This window comes from Myxocyprinus asiaticus, chromosome 17, assembly GCF_019703515.2.
Source record: "Myxocyprinus asiaticus isolate MX2 ecotype Aquarium Trade chromosome 17, UBuf_Myxa_2, whole genome shotgun sequence".
Lineage (NCBI taxonomy): Eukaryota > Metazoa > Chordata > Actinopteri > Cypriniformes > Catostomidae > Myxocyprinus > Myxocyprinus asiaticus.
Window position 1 is genome coordinate 27,821,642 of NC_059360.1, and position 21,232 is coordinate 27,842,873.

The 21,232-nt window shown below is 38.8% G+C and overlaps 1 protein-coding gene across 1 annotated transcript in view; it reads left to right on the forward strand.

The window, feature by feature from the left end:
* LOC127455114 (mitochondrial peptide methionine sulfoxide reductase-like) overlaps positions 1 to 21,232 on the forward strand; it is a 97,832-nt gene that overhangs the window by 34,764 nt on the left and 41,836 nt on the right. The window contains exons 2-3 of the mRNA XM_051722716.1: positions 17,964 to 18,032; positions 18,778 to 18,897. Of these exons, the coding sequence (XP_051578676.1) occupies positions 17,964 to 18,032; positions 18,778 to 18,897 (189 nt within the window). The remainder of the gene's footprint in view (positions 1 to 17,963; positions 18,033 to 18,777; positions 18,898 to 21,232) is intronic.

Consider the following 21,232-nt stretch of genomic DNA (forward strand, 5'->3'; position numbering starts at 1 on the left):
GAGATGTGTGTATACGTGTGTGCGTGTGTATGTGTGTGCATGTGTGTGTGTGTGTGTGTGTGAGTGTGTATTTGCACATTACAAGCAGTCAAAGCATTACAACACTCTCAACTGTGGCATAGATGCCATCATAAAACAAATACATTTTTAAAACTAACCCATCAAACCTGCCGCCAAAAAAAGAGTAGGCCAATCCCTTCTGAAATGGCCTTAATTAATCTCTGATTAACACATCCTGTGAATCCATTTATCTCTCACACTGTCCTTTTCTATCCCTAAATATCTACATATTTCCTCTTCTCTCTCTCTTTCTCTCTCTCGCTCTCGACCTACTGTAATCTATCATTAACCAAATCCATATATTTAGTCCTCCTGGCACTGGTGCATATTCAAACTCCTATGATCTGAACATCCAGCTGGTACTAGAAGCATCTGCCAAGAGCATAAATGTAAACAATCAGTCGTTAATGGCCCTATAACGGTAGCGAGGAGAATGTATAAAGCTGCAAATCTATCCCCCACTCTTTATGAGAGAGATCTCATTTTTGCTGCAATCTAAAACAGAGCCATCTACCTAATAACTACAGTTGTGCTCAAAAGTTTGCATACCCTGGCAGAAATTGTGAAATTTTGGCACTGATTTTGAAAATATGACTGATCATGCAAAAAAACTGTCTTTTATTTAAGGATAGTGATCATATGAAGCCATTTATTATCACATAGTTGTTTGGCTCCTTTTTAAATCATAATGATAACAGAAATCATCCAAATGGCCCGGATCAAAAGTTTACATACCCTTGAATGTTTGGCCTTGTACAGACACACAAGGTGACACACACAGATTTATATGGCAATTAAAGGTTAATTTCCCACACCTGTGGCTTTTTAAATTGCAATTAGTGTCTGTGTATAAATAGTCAATGAGTCTGTTAGCTCTCACGTGGATGCACTGAGCAGGCTAGATACAGAGCCATGAGGAGCAGAAAAGAACTGTCAAAAGACCTGCGTAACAAGGTAAAGGAACTTTATATCCAAAGCCTTGAAAATGCCAGTCAGTATGTTCAATCACTTATTAAGAAGTGGAAAATTCGGGGATCTCTTGATACCAAGCCAAGGTCAGGTAGACCAAGAAAGATTTCAGCCACAACTGCCAGAAGAATTGTTCGGGATACAAAGAAAAACCCACAGGTAACCTCAGGAGAAATACAGGCACCTCTGGAAAAAGACGGTGTGGTTGTTTCAAGGAGCACAATACTTGTTGACCCCTCTCCAAATATAGCGCTTATGGTTGTGACCATAAAGCTCTATTTTGGTCTCGTCACTCCAAATTACAGTGTGCCAGAAGCTGTGAGGCGTGTCAAGGTGTTGTCGGGCATATTGTAACCGGGCTTTTTTGTGGCATTGGCACAGTAAAGGCTTCTTTCTGGCAACTCGACCATGCAGCTCATTTTTGTTCAAGTATCGTCATATTGGGCCTGCTTATAACATATTATTATCACTTTAACTTACAGTATTATATTTCTTTCTTGTATATATTTTGTTATAACTAATTACTTAACTGTTTTGCCTAACTGCTTATTTTGCACTGTTTACCATTATCGCACTCCATACTAAGGTAGCATAGGGGTGCACAACAAAACAAAATTAGCAAAAAAAAAGAACATGAACACGAAAACACAATGAAATTAAGCCAGATTAGTTTTTTTTTTTTTGTTTTGTTTTTTTTTTTGTTTTTTTGTTTTTTTTGTGCTGTGGCTTAATTTAGTTGTGTTGTAGCTTACAGTAATATTGTTGTGTTGTAGCCTTTGCATTGTGTTGTGGCTTAATTTCATTTTGTTGTGGTTTAATTTAATATTGCTTTGGCTTTTCTGTTATGTTGTGGCTTTACTTTTGTGATGTTACTTAATGTCATTGTGTTGTGGCTTACTTTTGTTGTGTGTTGGCTTTTTCATTGCGCTGCGCTTAATTTCGTTGTGTTGTGGCTTAATTTTGTTATGCTGTAGCTTTTCCGTTATGTTGTCGCTTACTTTTGTTGTGTTGTGTATTTTACATTGTATTGTGGCTTAATTTCATTGTGTTGTGGTTTAATTTCATTGTATTGTGGCTTAATTTCATTGTGTTGTGGCTTTTCCGTTGTGTTGTGGTTTAATTTTGTTGTGTTGTGGATTAATTTTCTTGTGCTGCAGCTTTTCTGTTATGTTGTCGCTTACTTCTGTTATGTTGTCGCTTACTTTTGTTGTGTAGTGGCTAAATTTAGTTGTGTTTTGGCTTAATTCCATTGTGTTGTGGCTTTTCCATTGTGTATTGATTTAATTATGTTTTGTTGTGGCTTTTCTGTTGTTTTGTGGTTTAATTTAATTGTGTTGTGGCTTAATTTTGTTGTGTTGTGGTTTAATTTTGTTGTGTTTTGACTTCATTTTGTTGTGTTGTGGCTTTTTTGTTGTGTTGTGGTTTAATTTCATTGTGTTATGGCTTTTCTACTGTGTTGTGGCTTAATTTCATTGTGTTGTGGTTTAATTTTGTTGTATTGTGGCTTTTCCGTTGTGTTGAGCCTGTATGAAAATCAGGCAGAAAGTGCTTTGTTTTAACGGATTGATTAATTAATTTTGTCTGTGGGACATTTGCCTTTTAATGTAGGAGAGTCAAGAACAGATAGAAAAGTGGAGGAAGATAGAGGAAATGAGATTAAGGCATGATTCGAAAATGCAACCTCATGAGACATAAATACAACAGCTCTTTACGTGTCACAAGCACATGCACTACCTACTATGCCATGGTTCTGACAGGAATGTAAGTTCTATACAATTGGGCAATGGTCTTTTATAAATTTTTCTCCGCATTTCTTCACCACCATATCTGTTCCACCTCTTCCATAAGCCAGTGATTTCCTGCTCATGTTTTGTTTTAGCACTGTGGCTCTCGCCTGCTTGCATTTGGTAATTATCTCTCATTTGCAATGCAATTTCAGACTCCCTTTCTGCCCTTAACAACTCTACATGTGACACCATACCTATTTCTCTGCTGAGATAAGAGGCCACTATTTTAAAACAAGGAATGTGTGTGGGGTACAGAGCGTTGATAAACAGTTTCTGCAATTCAGATGCAGATTGCTGACATTATAACTGCAAATATTGAGCTAAATTTATGGGATTATGTGGATCACTGGTGGCATACATGTTAACATTTTTAATATTCCAATCCAAGGAATACATTTGGGGAGGCTGAAGCATCAGTGTAGGTCTAGATCAAGTGATTTGAAGTCTGGATGAGCAATTATCTTGGATTGTTAGATGGGGAAAATAACATTTATGGGAGGCACATCGCCCTATCATTGACAGGATTTGGAGACAGTGCTTTTATTTATACACTTGTCACTGAATAAAGCCACAACTGCAGTGGTAGGAATTAATGCAAGTATTTACATGCACAGAAATAGCAATAATCATGATGAATGGATTCCAGATGCTAATTTTAATGTATGCAACCCCACTCCCTCTATGACAGCACACAGATGCTCAGTTTTACCATGCCGGCAGCCGAAGTGAAGGGGGTGCTGGAAGCTCATTTGCATGCCGAACAGATCTCTTAATGTGGATATTTATTTTAATTTAATTTCTTACCTGCACATACCACACAGGAGGCTTTTGTGGCAAAGTCACATTAACCTCTGGCTAGTTAATATTCAGCTGGCAAACTCCCCCGGCATTTGATGAATATTCATGAGGTGGGCGAGGCCGTCCCCTTTCTCCTCCTCCAGCTCTATGGCGCCCGAGCGGACATATTTACTTCTGCAAGCACAAGCCGAGTGCACGCAGCAATCATCATCGTCATCGCCATCGCCCTGCAGCTCGGTCTGTGTGTGACACTCGCTCAGCTCATTATGGCAAACAAAAGCGTTTTGCCCACCAAAGAGCGCTCTCTGAAGGGCAGGGAGGAGAAAATTGTTGTGGCAGTTAAATTACATCTCTTGAAATTTGGCTGTCACGCAGCAGGTCATCTGAAGGGACATTAATGTGACTTACATACATTTCTAATAGAAAACTCTCCGTAACCGTAAATCCAAGCCAAAATACCATACAATTATAGTAATCACTGCTATTGTGATAATAACTGTATAACAATGGTATTTTGGCGGTAATTATGGTTACCATGGTAAGTTTTTTTGCAAAGGTAAACATTAAAGATGTCTTTCTTTTAATAAACAAATAATGTACTGTTGCATTATACATTATGTAATGTAGAAATGGCACTTCTGGGTGATAAATGTAATTTAGCCATAATGTCAAAAGTTATTTCTCTCATTAGGCTGACATGCTCTTTAGAGGATCAGTGCTTTACCCTAAAAATGGCAAGAACATAAAGATAGACTATTTTGGGGCCTTTAAGATTTTATACATTGTGACATTATTTTCATGACAATTACGCACATTTTACCCCCAATTCTCATTCCCGCAATTCGAAAAAAGATGGTCATTATCAGTGTTTCAGATATTTAAATTGTCAAAGACTGATGTTGACTAAAATGAGAGACATATTTTAAGTATTTGGAAAAAGTTTATATTTTAAATATGATTTTTCATGTAATTCATCATTTTTTAAAGATATAAAGGAAATCATATATCCCTATTTTATTAAAAGTTTCCAAATCATATATGAATAAATGACTTCTTAAATCATATGAAGCCAGACTGATCTCACAGTGAAATCGGAAACAGTAGGTTGACTTTTGTTAAGCTAAAATTGGTCTGTTTTTACCAAAATGCAAAACACTGCCCTCAGTGATCAAAGTCGTAAGTGTTGTTGGGCGTATGGGCAGGTGTGAGCTCTATTTTCTGGGTGAAATCACCACGGAGGGGCACAAAAAGCGAGTTGTGAAGCGAGTTGTTTTTAGCTGTACAGGATGTAATACAGTGAAGAGGAATGCATATTTTATAAAATGTACACCCCAACTCAAACCCCAAACCAAAGTCTTTCTAGCAAGTCAGTCCACTGTCAGCTATAGGGCTGCTCGATTATGGCAAAAATCATAATTACGATTATTTTGGTCAATATTGAGATCACGATTATTTAACACGATTACTCATTGACTTTGGAAACATCATGCTAAATGCATAAACTGCAAATGCAAGTAATAGTGAACTTTAAAAAAAAAAAAAAGTATTTTTAACAGTGAATTTCCTTGAACTTGAAATGTAAACTGCACTGGGTAGGGGAGGAGGCTATTGTCATATCAAAAATCAAATCGAATTAAATCACTTTTATTGTCACACAACCATATACACAAGTGCAATATTGTGTGAAGTTCTTGGGTGCAGTTCCGAGCAACATAGCAGTCATGACAGTGATGAGACATATACCAATTTACAATAAACTTTTTACTACACAATTTAAAATCTATTATACACATAATTACACACAACACAATATACAAATAATAACATACAATGTACAGTATACAATACACACAATATAGAATACACATACAATAAAAAATAGTGTATATAGTATATATAAAATGTACAGTAGTTTGTATTGTACTGTATTGACATTCAGGCTATCAGCTGATAGTCAGTTGCCAGTGTGTTGTTAAGAGAGAATATAATTTATGACAGTCCAGTGTGAGATAATAAGATTAATAAAGTGCATTGCTGATGTATATTGATTGTAAGAGATCAAGAGTTCAAAAGTCTGATTGCTTGGGGGAAGAAGCTATCATGAAGTCGGCTGGTGCGGGTCCTGCCTGATGGTAGCTGTGAGAACAGCCCATGGCTCGGGTGGCTGGAGTCTCTGATGATCCTCCAAGCTTTTTTCACACACCACCTGGTAAATACAGTATGTCCTGGAGGGAGGGAAGCTCACCTCCGATGATGTTTCTGGCAGTTCGCACCACCCTTTGCAGGACTTTGCGGTTGTGGGCGGTGCTATTGCCGTACCAGGCGGAGATGCAGCCAGTCAGGATGCTCTCTACAGTGCAGGTGTTGATGAGGCTTCTTCACAACGGCTTCAGTGTGGATGGACCATGTGAGTTCCTCAGTGATGTGGACACCGAGGAACTTGAAGCTGCTGACTCTCTCCACTGGTGCTCCATTGATGGTGATGGGGCTGTGTTCTCTTTCTCTTCTCCTGAAGTCCACCACAAGCTCCTTTGTCTTGCTGACGTTGAGGGAGAGGTTGTGCTCCTGACACCAGTGTGTCAGAGTGTGCACCTCATCTCCGTAGGCTGTTTCATCATTGTCAGTAATCAGACCTACCACCGTCGTATCATCAGCAGACTTAATGATGGCATTGGAGCTATGTGTTGCCACACAGTCATGTGTGTACAGGGAATACAGGAGTGGGCTGATGATAATTATTTTTTGTTACGTATGGTAGTCAAATTAAGAAAAGCCACCATCGCCATCATTTACAGCAGGGATGCTCACACTTCTATGGAATGAGATCTACTTTTTCATCACATTATTGCAGCAAGATCTACCATGTACAATAAAGGCTATACATTATCACAATGCTAAAATTTCAGTAGTCGGTTGTGAAATTTGAGGATTCTCCATACCAGCTTCAAAACCACAACAAATAATAACACTAACTAATATGTTAATTATGGAAGAATGTTCTTAAGTAATTATTCAAGACTAGTAAACAGCCAGTAATAAAATAACAATAAAAATCAGCAATGAATAGAAATAGATTAAAAATAATAGAACAAAAAATAAGCTTTTTTAACAGCTTTAAATGTTTTAACAGCAGTATCAAGTATCCAAGTAAACATTCAGAATGAAATGCAACATAAAACTACTACTGGTCTTTACTGTATGATTATAATACATGATTACTTTTTAAAGCTACTAAAGTTACCCAGTCAAGAGCAGTAAGTGTTTTCTCTTTTTCTTGTTATGGCTGTTTGATTATTATAATGACACACTAGACAGAAGCAGGTCTATTAGCTTACATTTATACTTACAAGTCCGACATTTTAAAACAAATATGCTTTTTTCTTTGCTGTTTACATTCATTTTAGATAATACTTTCTGTGTTTACATGAATACCTCACCAAGACGGGCATTTTGGCAGAATTTTGAAATGATTTGACCGTTCAGGTGCGCATTAGCGCGAGCATTTTCGGAATACGCGCATGTTCAGCACACACACATACGCCGCCTGCCAATCAAACAGGGCGCAGCTGTTCTAGACCGATAGCAAATTATAAAATTACGCACTTTAATCAGTCTGTTTGACCAGTCGGGCAAGTAAAATTCTCTTTCAATTGCTCTTTCAGTTGCCCCTTCAAAAACCCGGACAAGTGTTAATGTCAAGCCCTGATTAAATATTGTACTCAACATTCTCCAATAACAATTCTTCTGCAGTATAGCTCCTAAAGTAAATGTACATTGTTTTGTTTTTGTTTTGTTTTTTTCTCCCCAATTTGGAATGCCCAATTCCCAGTGCGCTCTAAGTACTCGTGGTAGCGTAGTGACTCGCTTCAATCTGGGTGGTGAAGGACGAATCTCAGTTGCCTCCACGTCTGAGACCGTCAATCCACGTATCTTATCACGTGGCTTGTTGAGCACGTTACTGTGGAGACACAGCGTGTGTGGAGGCCCACGCCATTCTCCGCGGCATCCACGCACAACTCATCACGCGCCCCACCGAGAGCGAGAACCACATTATAGTGACCACGAGGAGGTTACCCCATGTGACTCTACCCTCCCTAGCAACCACACCAATTTGGTTGCTTAGGAGACCTGGCTGGATTCACTCAACATGCCCTGGATTTGAACTCGCGACTCCAGGGTTGGCAGTCAGCGTCTTTGCTTGCTGAGCTACCCAGGCCCCAAATGTACGTGGTTTTAAAGGAGTTTAAGATATTATTTTGGAAAACAAGCCAAAAAAAGACTAATCAAAAACGTATTTTGTTCCAGTGTACAATGGGCTAAGACTACACTTTCTCACCTTTATGTTCACTTCTATCCATCTTTAACTCACAAAAAACAAACTTTCTCTTCTTAACAGAGCTTCATATCACCGATTTTCTTCATGATAAAATTCACACAGTGAACATGGCACATACAGGTGCATCTCAATAAATTAGAATGTCGTGGAAAAGTTCATTTATTTCAGTAATTCAACTCAAATTGTGAAACTCGTGTATTAAATAAATTCAGTGCACACAGATTGAAGTAGTTTAAGTCTTTGGTTCTTTTAATTGTGATGATTTTGGCTCACATTTAACAAAAACCCACCAATTCACTATCTCAAAAAATTAGAATACATCATAAGACCAATAAAAAAAACATTTTTAGTGAATTGTTGGCCTTCTGGAAAGTATGTTAATTTACTGTATATGTACTCAATACTTGGTAGGGGCTCCTTTTGCTTTAATTACTGCCTCAATTCGGCGTGGCATGGAGGTGATCAGTTTGTGGCACTGCTGAGGTGGTATGGAAGCCCAGGTTTCTTTGACAGTGGCCTTCAGCTTATCTGCATTTTTTGGTCTCTTGTTTCTCATTTTCCTCTTGACAATACCCCATAGATTCTCTACGGGGTTCAGGTCTGGTGAGTTTGCTGGCCAGTCAAGCACACCAATACCATGGTCATTTAACCAACTTTTGGTGCTTTTGGCAGTGTGGGCAGGTGCGAAATCCTGCTGGAAAATGAAATCAGCATCTTTAAAAAGCAGGTCAGCAGAAGGAAGCATGAAGTGCTCCAAAATTCCTTGGTAAATGGGTGCAGTGACTTTGGTTTTCAAAAAACACAATGGACCAACACCAGCAGATGACATTGCACCTCAAATCATCACAGACTGTGGAAACTTAACACTGAACTTCAAGCAACTTGGGCTATGAGCTTCTCCACCCTTCCTCCAGACTCTAGGACCTTGGTTTCCAAATGAACTTGCTCTCATCTGAAAAGAGGACTTTGGAACACTGGGCAACAGTCCAGTTCTTCTTCTCCTTAGCCCAGGTAAGATGCCTCTGACGTTGTCTGTGGATCAGGAGTGGCTTAACAAGAGGAATACGACAACTGTAGCCAAATTCCTTGACATGTCTGTGTGTGGTGGCTCTTGATGCCTTGACCCCAGCCTCAGTCCATTCCTTGTGAAGTTCACCCAAATTCTTGAATCGATTTTGCTTGACAATCATAAGGCTGCGGTTCTCTTGCTTGGTTGCATCTTTTTCTTCCACACTTTTTCCTTCCACTCAACTTTCTGTTAACATGCTTGGATACAGCATTCTGTGAACAGCCAGCTTCTTTGGCAATGAATGTTTGTGGCTTACCCTCCTTGTGAAGGGTGTCAATGATTGTCTTCTGGACAACTGTCAGATCAGCAGTCTTCCCCATGATTGTGTAGCCTAGTGAACCAAACTGAGAGACCATTTTGAAGGCTCAGGAAACCTTTGCAGGTGTTTTGAGTTGATTAGCTGATTGCCATGTCACCATATTCTAATTTTTTGAGATAGTGAATTGGTGGGTTTTTGTTAAATGTGAGCCAAAATCATCACAATTAAAAGAACCAAAGACTTAAACTACTTCGGTCTGTGTGCATTGAATTTATTTAATACACGAGTTTCACAATTTGAGTTGAATTACCGAAATAAATGAACTTTTCCACGACATTCTAATTTATTGAGATGCACCTGTATATTATGATTCACTACATCACGGGCCATCACGTTATAATCTAGCTGCAGCAAAGACTTTATCTTGGTTATCTTGTTTTCATAATCGTTGGAAGCCAAAATCGTAATTGAAAATTAAATTTGATTAATCACCCAGCCCTACTGTTGGCCATCTTTGGAACGCTCTCGGGAGGCTATTTATGGCTATATATGTAAAACACAATTTAAAGTTATTTTATATTCAGAAGTTATTACTCCACCCCCGAAGTAACGTCATTAATGACAGCTCTACATTGTTGAACCAATGTGGTTCGAATGATGGATGTGTGACATAGTTACTAAGGTTTCGGGAAACAGTCGTGACTAGCTAATTAGCATCATACTATGGTGGTTAAGCAGTGAGTGAAGTCATTGTATGGGAAACGCACCCCTGGTCAGTTCAACAAACTCAAACTCAACTCAACATGTCTGCCCACCAATAATTTTTAAGCTGAGTACTATTTGTGGTCCATACATTTTATGGAGATATGAAAGCTATATAAACATAATACAGTATAGGCCTGTCGTTATCGCAAACTTACTTTGGTCAAATGGGCGCAAACATTTATGAATAATGACACAGAAAGCTGAACTCAGCAGCATCCATCCATCCATCCATCTATTTACCTGTTTATCTTATGGTCACAGGGGGTGAACTCAGCAACGTGAACTTTCTTACTTTCAAAGTGCACTTTTTTCCCTTCAATCTCGTGTGCCCCACTCCTGTGGTGGGAAGAATCCTGTAATCTGAGACGGAATCTGTCTCACATTGGGTATTAATAAAGTAATGATAATCGATTCTTAAATTCCGTAATCATGCATCGAAATTTTGTTGTCAGATCAATTTGAATGATAATCATTAATCATTATAATCATGAAAGCCCTAAAACAGACAATTAATCATCATAATCACAAATATTTGTATGACAGCAATTAATCGTTTGCCAAATTCCATAATCGTGACAGCGCTAAATGCAAAGTATTTATAAATCATAGTAGTACACTCTTAGCGCTGCCTTTCATTTTTGCTGATTTTACAATAGCATAATGAAATGTATATTTATATTGATATATATTTATTTGGGATTAAATAGGACTAGGACATTTTCTTGACATTTTATAAGAATTACCATATAACATTTATATAAAGGTTTCAAAGTCAAAGGACCTCCTTTTCAATATTTTTCACAAAAATATGGCTCACTCATTCATTGCTCTTGCCTTCAGGTTTTCAAATGTTTCTATCTTCCAGGATACAAAAACCTATTTAGGGTTAAGCAGCTCAGATCAATATACATTCAGTGCGTTAGTGAAGTACAGATTTTACGTATTTTACATATCTGTTATGGTTCGATGCAAAGGATCATGAAAAATGTATCAAACTTTGGATTAGGGCTGTCAAATAAAAATTCGAAATAAGAATATTCGTCGAATTTAAGAAACATACGCACATTCGAATGCTAAAACTGCGCATTCGAATTTTGGATGTGTCCCAAACACTGGCGATGACTTCAGACCAATCGCGTTCTTGCGCTAAAAAAGGTTAACAGAAACCAGGGGTTATTTTTAACTTGACACGGCATCTAAAAAATAGTGCTCCTGCACAAGACGCTGAATAGACAAAAACAAAGCGAAACAAAGACGTTCGTCTACCGCGATTACATAGAAAAACAAATGCTAAACTCGATGGTTGCAAAAGTGTTCGGTGTTAACAGCCCCTTACAGTAGGTGAAGGTCTTTGGCTATTGCGTCTTGCTCTCTTATCAGCATTTCTCAGATTAAGCAATGGGTTTGTCTGTAAAGGAGTTCAAGTTGGGAATGTGTGTCTCAAGATCTTCACGTTCTGTTCCTTTTTGTTGTGTTCCGTCTGTTAGAACAGCCCCTGCCCAGGGATCATGAGCCGCTTTACCACCGAGTTCAGCCGAATACCACTACTATCTGGGAATAATTCTGCCCTACATACAGCTGTAATTAATGAAAAACACTGTGGTATATCACTGTTATTATGAAGTTTGAGTATGTAGTACTATATACTGTGGCACCAGTGCAAGTGTAAAAACCATGTTAACACAGAACTGCCTATTGAAGCGTTTCCCGCCTCATTTTACGTTTGACTTAAAATTTTAGAATATGAACCGATTAAAATGTTTTTTTTTTTTTGTTTGTTTTTGTAATGCACTTCTTTGCAATAATATAACACGGTGCTGTATGGTTATATGTATTCAATGCACCCTCTTAAAAAATCAGCTGACTTTAAAATTCAAATTTAGTTTCTCTGCCCAATTGACAGCCCTACTTTGGATTACTCAGCAGGAATAATTTATTTTCCTTTTAGAAGACAACAAAGCACAGTTGCTCCCTGCTCTTAATCCAATAACTTTTGAGTTAACCATCAATAATGTAAGTTATTAATATCCTTTTAGATATAAACAAACAATCCTTCAGATATAACCATGGCAGTTTTGCTGGCCTGGTGCATCCTGGGAGTTGTGGTGCCCTAGCAGTGTCCAGGGGCCCATCTGTGCATTATGCGCATGAAAGCTCCACCCCTGTCATGCATTCCCGGCCCTTCTGTCAAAGCAGCTCGCTGTCACGGCATGGCGGAAGCTTCCAGGCCTCTGCATCTATGGGGGTTGGAACAGGGTTTTGGGGGGATGATCAAACCTTACCTGCTGTTGCCATCCTGGCATAGTTTGGCTCAAAACAGCCTAAGAAAATTCACTTATGTCATTTCCACAGTCACACCTCTATATATAAATGTCTTAATTAGCAGTGTATTTAAATGAGACAGATCAAAATACGTACAGCATAATTTAGGGCTGGACTGTATATTCACTTTTTAAGGTATATCGATATATTTTCAAACGAAATATAGGATGAGACATTACCGTTTATATCGATATAGTTTGATGTTGCGTTACATAATCCGTTTCTTTCGTAAATAAAAAAATTATTAATGGCATATGTAGTTCTGTTCATTGTTGAATATTGTTGTGTCTGTAGTGTCACCTTAAACACCTTCCACCATGGACAGGCTGTAGTTTAGAGCTTCACTCAAGGGCAAAATGGTGACAGAGGACAACTTTAATCAAAGTAGCTCACCAGTTCCTAAGCTTCCCCAGCCTGAGATTAAAAGTGTAACCTTTGTGTTAGTAGCCTAGATCCCAAACATTTAGAATATACTAATCAGACTACAGGCCATCCAGTATAAATTAACAACTTTCTCACTTTTTTCCCCCCTGTATTAAGAACAATTCTATATTACGGACAAATTAGTACCTGCGTGCAGAACTAAAAACAGCTATTGTTAAAGGGATAGTATACTCATAAATGAATATTCTGTTATCATCTACTCATCATCATGTTGTTGCTAACCCATAGGAGTTACTTTCTGTGGATCAAAAAAGGAAATGTTAGGCAGAATGTCTGTATGGTAAAAGATGCAATTAAAGTGAATGGTGACTAAGGCTGTCAGTCCCCAACATTCTGTGTTCCACAGATGAAAGAAATTCATATGGTTTGAAACAATGAGTAAATGATGACAGAATTTTAACGTTTGGGTGAATTATCCATTTATCAAAACCATATTCATCAGTAGTACAACAATGGATATTTACATATATGCCTTGATTTCAAGCAAATAGACAAGAAGTGGTGACCATAATAAATGACACCAGCCCAGTTCTTCCCCATCTTTCTCCATCATTTAGACAGTTGTTCCATCAACCATATAGTCATTACCAATGTTGAAGTTTGTGTTATATTTGTGTCAACACATTGTTAAAAAATACAATTTTCTACTACTGTGTCTGTTAGCCTGTAGTTGTTCTCTGTGTCTCAGGCATCAGAATTCTGGAGGTGTTCCTCAGATTACGTGCACTATCTTGCAAACTGTAGCATTGAGGGGGGCCTGTCCTCACCATAGCAACCGGAAATGGTTGCTTGGATACAGGTTTAAAAAGGAAGTATGGTATGAATGCATCAGCAGTCGCCTCCAGGGGACATACAGGCACTTGAACTTGTCGGTGACTCTAGTGTCTTGGGCTGATTTAAGTTGACCCAGCATGAGCTGGTGCTGCAATGGCCCAAAAGATTTGTTCTTAAATGTGCAATGTTTAAAAAGAATATGAATGCCCAGTGGTCAAGACACTTTCAGACTGAGATTACTATGATTTTTCCTTTATTTTTGGAGTCAGAAACTCAGCAAGGAGGCCTGCATACACAGTACAGACCTTTTACTCCACAGTAGGTTTGTTTATATTGTCATACTTGAAGCAGGGGGTATGCTTTCTTTGAGTAATGTTTTACCTACAAGAAAAATGTATATATTGATATGAAATGAGGTGAATCAGTATTTCACACACAAATTAAATTAATAGGATTTGATTACAAATGGCGAAATGATCGGCAGTTGGTTGAGAACCATGTTTTCGATCTCTTCACCTATTCTAGTCTTTTTATTATTCTGAAGTTTTTGCTGCCCAGATTGTCTGAATCTTGTATGCAAAGCAAATAAGATCTCATTGAGTGTCCATATATGAAATTCTCCATTTACATCCTCATGTATCGCATTTTAGCAATATTTGAGCAATTGCAAAGGCTATTTAAGATGCCACAGAGTTTAGGCAAAGTAAAAATGGACTCAACACATGTGATATTCATCCAACCAATAAGAATTCACCCATGTGCCAATGTTATATGGGCATGTTCTGCAGAGTAGTGAAATCCTTGTGTCTTTAAAAGCGCTGGTGCCAATCAAAAAAGGTCCTTGGGTCAGGAGAGAGTTGTTAACCATAGAAAAAGGACTGTTTTGAGGGGTTGTTGTGCAATAAGGGGTCATTCCAGTGGCAAGATAATTGACAGGCAGACTCCATTTAAATAATCTGTAAAAAAAACCATTCAATACCCTGACGAATAATGTTTAGGTCCTGTGTGATTTCTGAAATTTGACAAGGCGATTGGTTTTCCCTCTTTTTTTCAGAACACAGTGCACCACAAATCAGATCCGTTCTCTCCAAAGTTTCGAAAAAGAAAAATCCTTTTTCAAGTCTCACCGCTCCAACAAAAAGTAAACTTCTGGTTCTTTTGTCAAGCTCACCCATCTTCCTTTGCCTTACTTCCTTTTTTCCCTCTTTTTCCCTTTGTCTTCACTGTCCTTTTTTCAGCAAAAGGTGTTGTGGTGTTGGCGAAGGCATCTCTTGGCAGAATCACAGGACACAGTTAAAGGAGGCAAACTGGCACCTCATAGACCCATGCCAGACCTCCTCGGGAGAAATACACACTGCTGTGGTTGGTGTGTGTGTGTGTGTGTGTGTGTGTGAAAGAGAGATAGGTAGAAAAGAGGGGGAGAGAGATAGTAAGGCATTATGGGAATGTGAAGGGAAGAGGTTGGAGAGATAGAGAGAGAGAAAACACTTGGTTTTCTGTGCCAGAGCTTCTGTGGATGTTGGTTGTGTTGGCGTGTTCTTGGCCGGGTTCACTTTTTTTCCAGTTTGTTTGTTGCATCTTTTCTGGATGGAGGGAATTGCGCGTTTATCTGCTGCCAAAAGGCAGGAAGGCATGAAAGACAAAAAAACACGTGGCTTCTTATTTCCGCTGCACTCATCTGTGGCACATTCCTCGCTTTTATTCCTCTGCCCATTCCTGTCTTCATCACTCACTCTTAAATATGTTTGTCCTCCTTTACATGGAAATTTTTTTCTTTTCGTTTTTTGCAGATCCGCCCTGGCAGAAATTAGAAATGGCATAATTGTATGCTTAGCTGGCAGATCAGTGCTAGGTGGTCTGTTTGAACATAGTGAGATCTAGAAAGAATATGTCTGCAGAGGTGTGTGTGTGTGTGTGTGTGTGTGTGTGTGTGTGTGTGTGTGTGTGTGTGTGTGTGTGTGTGTGTGTGTGTGTGTGTGTGTGTGTGTGCAAATGCACAAGTCATCACCCCAACAATAATAAAGGAAGCTATGCTTGTCAAGGTGACAAAAAAAGTTGCTCTTTTTTTTTTTTTATCTTGATTTTATAACGTGCCTTTTGTCTTCCTGGTTGTCTTTGTCTCCTAGTTGTTTGCTTGTCATCTTGTTCCCTTGTATGTTAAGAAGTGTTCTTTGTTGTTGAATGTGCTTGATGTGCAAAACAGGATATACAAAAGAAACCAAACACACTGTTTTCTTTAATTCTGACCTGTGTGCATTCCTTTAAATTGCTAAAGACTCCTTTTGCTAAAGAATAAATACTAAAGACTCCTTTGAATAACAGAAATCACTATGCTAAAAGAAGAGTAGATGTTTTACGTTTTATGAAGAAAATGTAAGTGGTACTTGCCCTTGAAAAACTAACCACCACGTTGCTAGTGTGTTGTGGGTAGTTACTAGGGCTTTACTAGATGGTTGCTATTGGGTTTAGGGTGTTTGCTAGGTGGCTGCTTAGTTTCCCAAGTCAAAAGAGCCCACCCCATTGGAACACTAATGTTTTTTTACTATACTGAAACAGTCACCATTTTTCAGCTAATGGAAGTAATGTTTCAAAATCATTGGATGTGTTGCTACTAGCTTTAGCCCATTAGCCAACCTCAGTCCAACACTTGTATCTCAAATAATATACATATTGACACATCATGGGGTTGAAGCATTCAACTCAGTTTTGCAAGGTGCTGTCTTCACAAAAGTTTCATCAGTTAGGTAACTCCATTTCGTTAGCCAGGTAACTTTTTCCCTTCCGCTATGTAGGGCAGGCCGCGACAGTGTAGTGCATGTGCAAGTGTCCAATATTCCATACTCTGCTATTTCAGTTGAAGAAGTACATCATCTTGGTACTCTGTACTCTTCTTCTTGTTGCATTTTTCAGTGTGAACACACTACTCACACTACTTACTCTACAAATGGTATATAATAGTGTAGAAGTATGCGATTAGGACACAGCTTAAGTCTCATTGTTTAGAAATATAATGGCACCTAAACAAGCCACACGATTTGAGGCATCATTCATGTTCATAGTATGCACTATGCACCGAAGTTATGCGCCGAAATTAATACTTAGGATTAGGGGTTTAAAACAAAGCTATTTAATATGTGACTTCCCAATTTCCATACAACAGAGGGGACCCATTGTTTTTTTCTCACCATTCTAAGATTTAGCATTTGCAGTCGATAATGGACAGATTTTCAGCATTCAGGTCATTATAACATAATCTAAACGTTATAGAGATTAAAGAGGCATAGAGAACTTATCATCATTGTCTTTGTTTGCGAGGCCGTGACACATTACTTCATCCATATGCTAAAATTAGTGTGCTGTGTGTAAACCACTATCCTTTGCTGCCTGGAGATTTAGGTGGTAAATCACTTCAGTCTTCTTAGCTTTAATCCTTAGCACATCTGTCCCTCTTTTCTCTTCCTCTTTACTGCTCTAATTCCAGTATGGCACAGTTGGCCTCATCCTTCCAACTCAGGAAACATTTTGTTTGTCCATCCCTTTTTCTCCATGTGGCGTAATCCACTGCAGGTTGTTCTGCAGGGCCTTCTGAAAATGGGTGTTGTTTTCTTTAGATGATTTGCATCGCACATAGTTTGTGACCTTCTCTGGGTAGTTTAAAGGTGTATGTGTGGGCGTGCATGTGTGTGTGTGTGTATGTGTGTTGGGTGGGGTGGGGGAGGTTCAGCACTGTAATCTGCTAAGTGTCTCCCACTGCAGAAACAGCAGCACTGATTCAGCTTAGCCTGAGCAGACCAGCCAAATCTGCAATAATCCCCAGCACAGAACCACAGTCAGACAGTCCCAACATCGGCAGCAGTGCCACCTCGTGCCACATGCACACATATAACCCATGCCTACTGAAAAGACCAGCCTCGACCAACATGAATTTCCTTGCCTGTCCGGGCCGGTTTATGCTAGTTAGTGCTGGTTTGGCGCTCGTCAACTGGTTGACCAAGTAAGTCAAATAGCTGTAATTTAAAGGAATAGTTCACTCAGAAATTAAAATCTGTCATCATCTAGGAGAGAGCATTGCATTCTGGGTAGATCACGGTAGCCTATCATCTTTTGTGTTCAATGGAAGAAAGAAAGTCATATGGTTCAGAACAATGTCGACAGAATTTTCATGTACACCAGCACACCAGCATCCCATGGTCAGGATCAGCATCCAAAACACAACATATACTGGTAACTAGCAATGCCGGTCATTTCAGCAGGGATAGACAGACCCTGGCAGATTCTGCAGACTTTTCATATTTTCTGCATTAATTTTGGGGGAAATGCCATTATAGGCTATTATACAAACATTTAATTCTAGTGGTTTTCTCACCTCTTTTTCTTCAGTGAAGCACACTGCCAATGGGAAGCCTACAGTGGAGCCATTTCCTGATGGCATGGAGATGATCATGTTTGGTGAGTTACAGCGTTTGGAGAAAATCATATTCCAGATATCCTTGCCTTGTTTCTCAAAGTAAATTTAAAATGTTATTAATGTCCAAACACTGTATGTGAAAATGTATATAGTACTCTGAAGCTCAACAAAAAAAACTTTTACACAAATTGCAAGTTTTATTGTCATGTGAGCTCCTGATAATTTCTAATAAATATTTTGTTGTGGCTCAGAAGTTATGCCCTGCTGAAAAGATCAGCATAGCTGGTCACCAGCATATGATGTGTTCTAGGTGCTGATGTGCTGGTGTCCTCACCAGGCTTCTTAACTGTCTTAACCAGCAAGATTTTCTTGGTGAACTAGCTTCAGCCAAAAAACATGCTGGTTGACCAGCTGTCATTGTTGAACAGCGTGGCTATGCTTATCCACCAGCTAAACCAGCACTAACTTACATAAATCAGCCTGAATCAGTGTGGAAAATAATTTTGGTCTAAGATGATCTTTTCAGCAGGGTGCGATTTTGAAGGGTCCACAAAGTTTCAAGACTGCCAAATGTTTTTTTTTACTTTTTTTTTTCTTTTTTTTAATAATTTGCAGAATTAGAACCCATCAACAAAACATTATAAATATCAAAAAACTACAGCTGTAGTTAGGATAGGCTTTGTAATGGAACCAGCATGATAAGCCAAAAGTTTTGTTGATGGATTTATCCTCCAACTATTTCCAGTAATTGTTATTATCTGATCTCACTGTCCCATTTCTGCTCAGGTATGGGGTGTTTTTGGGGAGCAGAGAGGCATTTCTGGAAGATTGCTAGAGTGTTCTCTACAGAGGTTGGCTATGCTGGGGGCTTCACACCTAACCCCACCTATCAAGAGGTGTGTTCAGGTGAGTCCCTACCAAACACACAGAGCCAATCATGAGCAGCTGTACTTGGTTAGATATCTGTAAATCCCACGGACAGTGCATACACTTAAATAAACTTTTTCAGCTGCTTCACTGTTCCCAGATTAGTGTTTTGCTGCAGCTATTCCCAAAAACATTCCCTTCATCTGCAGTGAACTACCCAGAATGCAATGCTCTCTCCTAGATCCGCAGCCCCTCCCCCTACCTCTGTGTGACCTACTTGTAGCCAGACAGTTCAGAAGAGATGAGATGGAGGGAGGGAGGGATGCAGCTGTGATGTTGCAGTTTCTGAACTGGTCCCAGTAAGAAGACAATTGGCCCACCACACATACAAACACACTGGTACATATAAGTGCGGAGTGTGGAGGTGACCACTGGTTTGGAGAACTGTGTTGGCCGTCTGGGTTTAAATGTAGACTGAGTTGCGCAACGCATAAACGCATACAATTTTCAACAAATATCTAAAGAGGTTTTCAATAATATAGGTCTCTGTATAATCTAATAATTTTACTGAGAAAGAGAAATGTGAATTATTTTCTCCATGTTTTTCATTTGCTCATGCCATTTTATCAGTCATCCAAGGGCTTTATAAGTTCCTGCTACCCCGTTTGTCAGCTGCCTACAAAATTCTGACTCCAGCTGTTTTGTCACTACTCAAACCTTCAGTAATAGTGTGTGAAGAGCTTTATAAATCAGGGAAACCCCACCAATAGAAAGTATTCGATTACATCATCAAACATGTTCAAGATGCCAAATTGTATGTAGACACTTGCATAAACTAAAGAATGAATCACATTTTTAGACAGCATTGATAGAGGAAATCTTGGTTTTGTTTAAATTCTCATTGAATGATTCAAAATTCAAATGCAAATTCTTAAATTCTTGTCTAAAGACTTCCATTGTAAGTGCATGATCGTAAATATTTTTTTATTTGTTTTTACAAACTGAGAGACGAGTCAAAATGAGTTCTGTGGTAATCCACAGCATGTCACAGAGGCTGTCAATATAGCATAACTTCTTTTGAGCCTGGAACCTTCCTTTAAGGTGCACTCAGTAATTTTTTCTTCATATTTTTTTTTTTTTTTTTTTTTTTACTCCTAAAGTATAATTTTAGTCATTTTAAAACATCTGTATAAAATTATGAGGACTCATATGAGATGGAGACTCCAGTCATCTCTGTAATCTTATAAAAGTAGTTTTATTCTACATGGAGAGGGTCTCCTCATTAAGCACTAATTGCTTGCCCTGTTATTCAACACTCTAATTCATGGATTAAATGTATCATGGCTGACTGTAAACAGTGAATTTCTACAATTGCAGTTTTCAATCAGTAACTGAAAACTATTTTGTTTGAATGTAGCTGCATCGAAAAAATGACTGAGTGCACCTTTAAAACAAAACCGTAACCTCCTGAGACCCGAGCGTGTCTACTGTGTGCATTTTTCATTCCCCTTTTTGATTTGTAACCAGGAGCCCCTAAGAAACATACAAATATATATATATACAGTATATATATATACAGGTGCATCTCAATAAATTAGAATGTCGTGGAAAAGTTCATTTATTTCAGTAATTCAACTCAAATTGTGAAACTCGTGTATTAAATAAATTCAATGCACACAGACTGAAGTAGTTTAAGTCTTTGGTTCTTTTAATTGTGATGATTTTGGCTCACATTTAACAAAAACCCACCAATTCACTGTCTCAAAAAATTAGAATATGGTGACATGCCAATCAGCTAATCAACTCAAAACACCTGCAAAGGTTTCCTGAGCCTTCAAAATGGTCTCTCAGTTTGGTTCACTAGGCTACACAATCATGGGGAAGACTGCTGATCTGACAGTTGTCCAGAAGACAATCAGTGACACCCTTCACAAGGAGGGTAAGCCACAAACATTCATTGCCAAAGAAGCTGGCTGTTCACAGAGTGCTGTATCCAAGCATGTTAACAGAAAGTTGAGTGGAAGGAAAAAGTGTGGAAGAAAAAGATGCACAACCAACCGAGAGAACCGCAGCCTTATGAGGATTGTCAAGCAAAATCGATTCAATAATTTGGGTGAACTTCACAAGGAATGGACTGAGGCTGGGGTCAAGGCATCAAGAGCCACCACACACAGATGTGTCAAGGAATATGGCTACAGTTGTCGTATTCCTCTTGTTAAGCCACTCCTGAACCACAGACAACGTCAGAGGCGTCTTACCTGGGCTAAGGAGAAGAAGAACTGGACTGTTGCCCAGTGGTCCAAAGTCCTCTTTTCAGATGAGAGCAAGTTTTGTATTTCATTTGGAAACCAAGGTCCTAGAGTCTGGAGGAAGG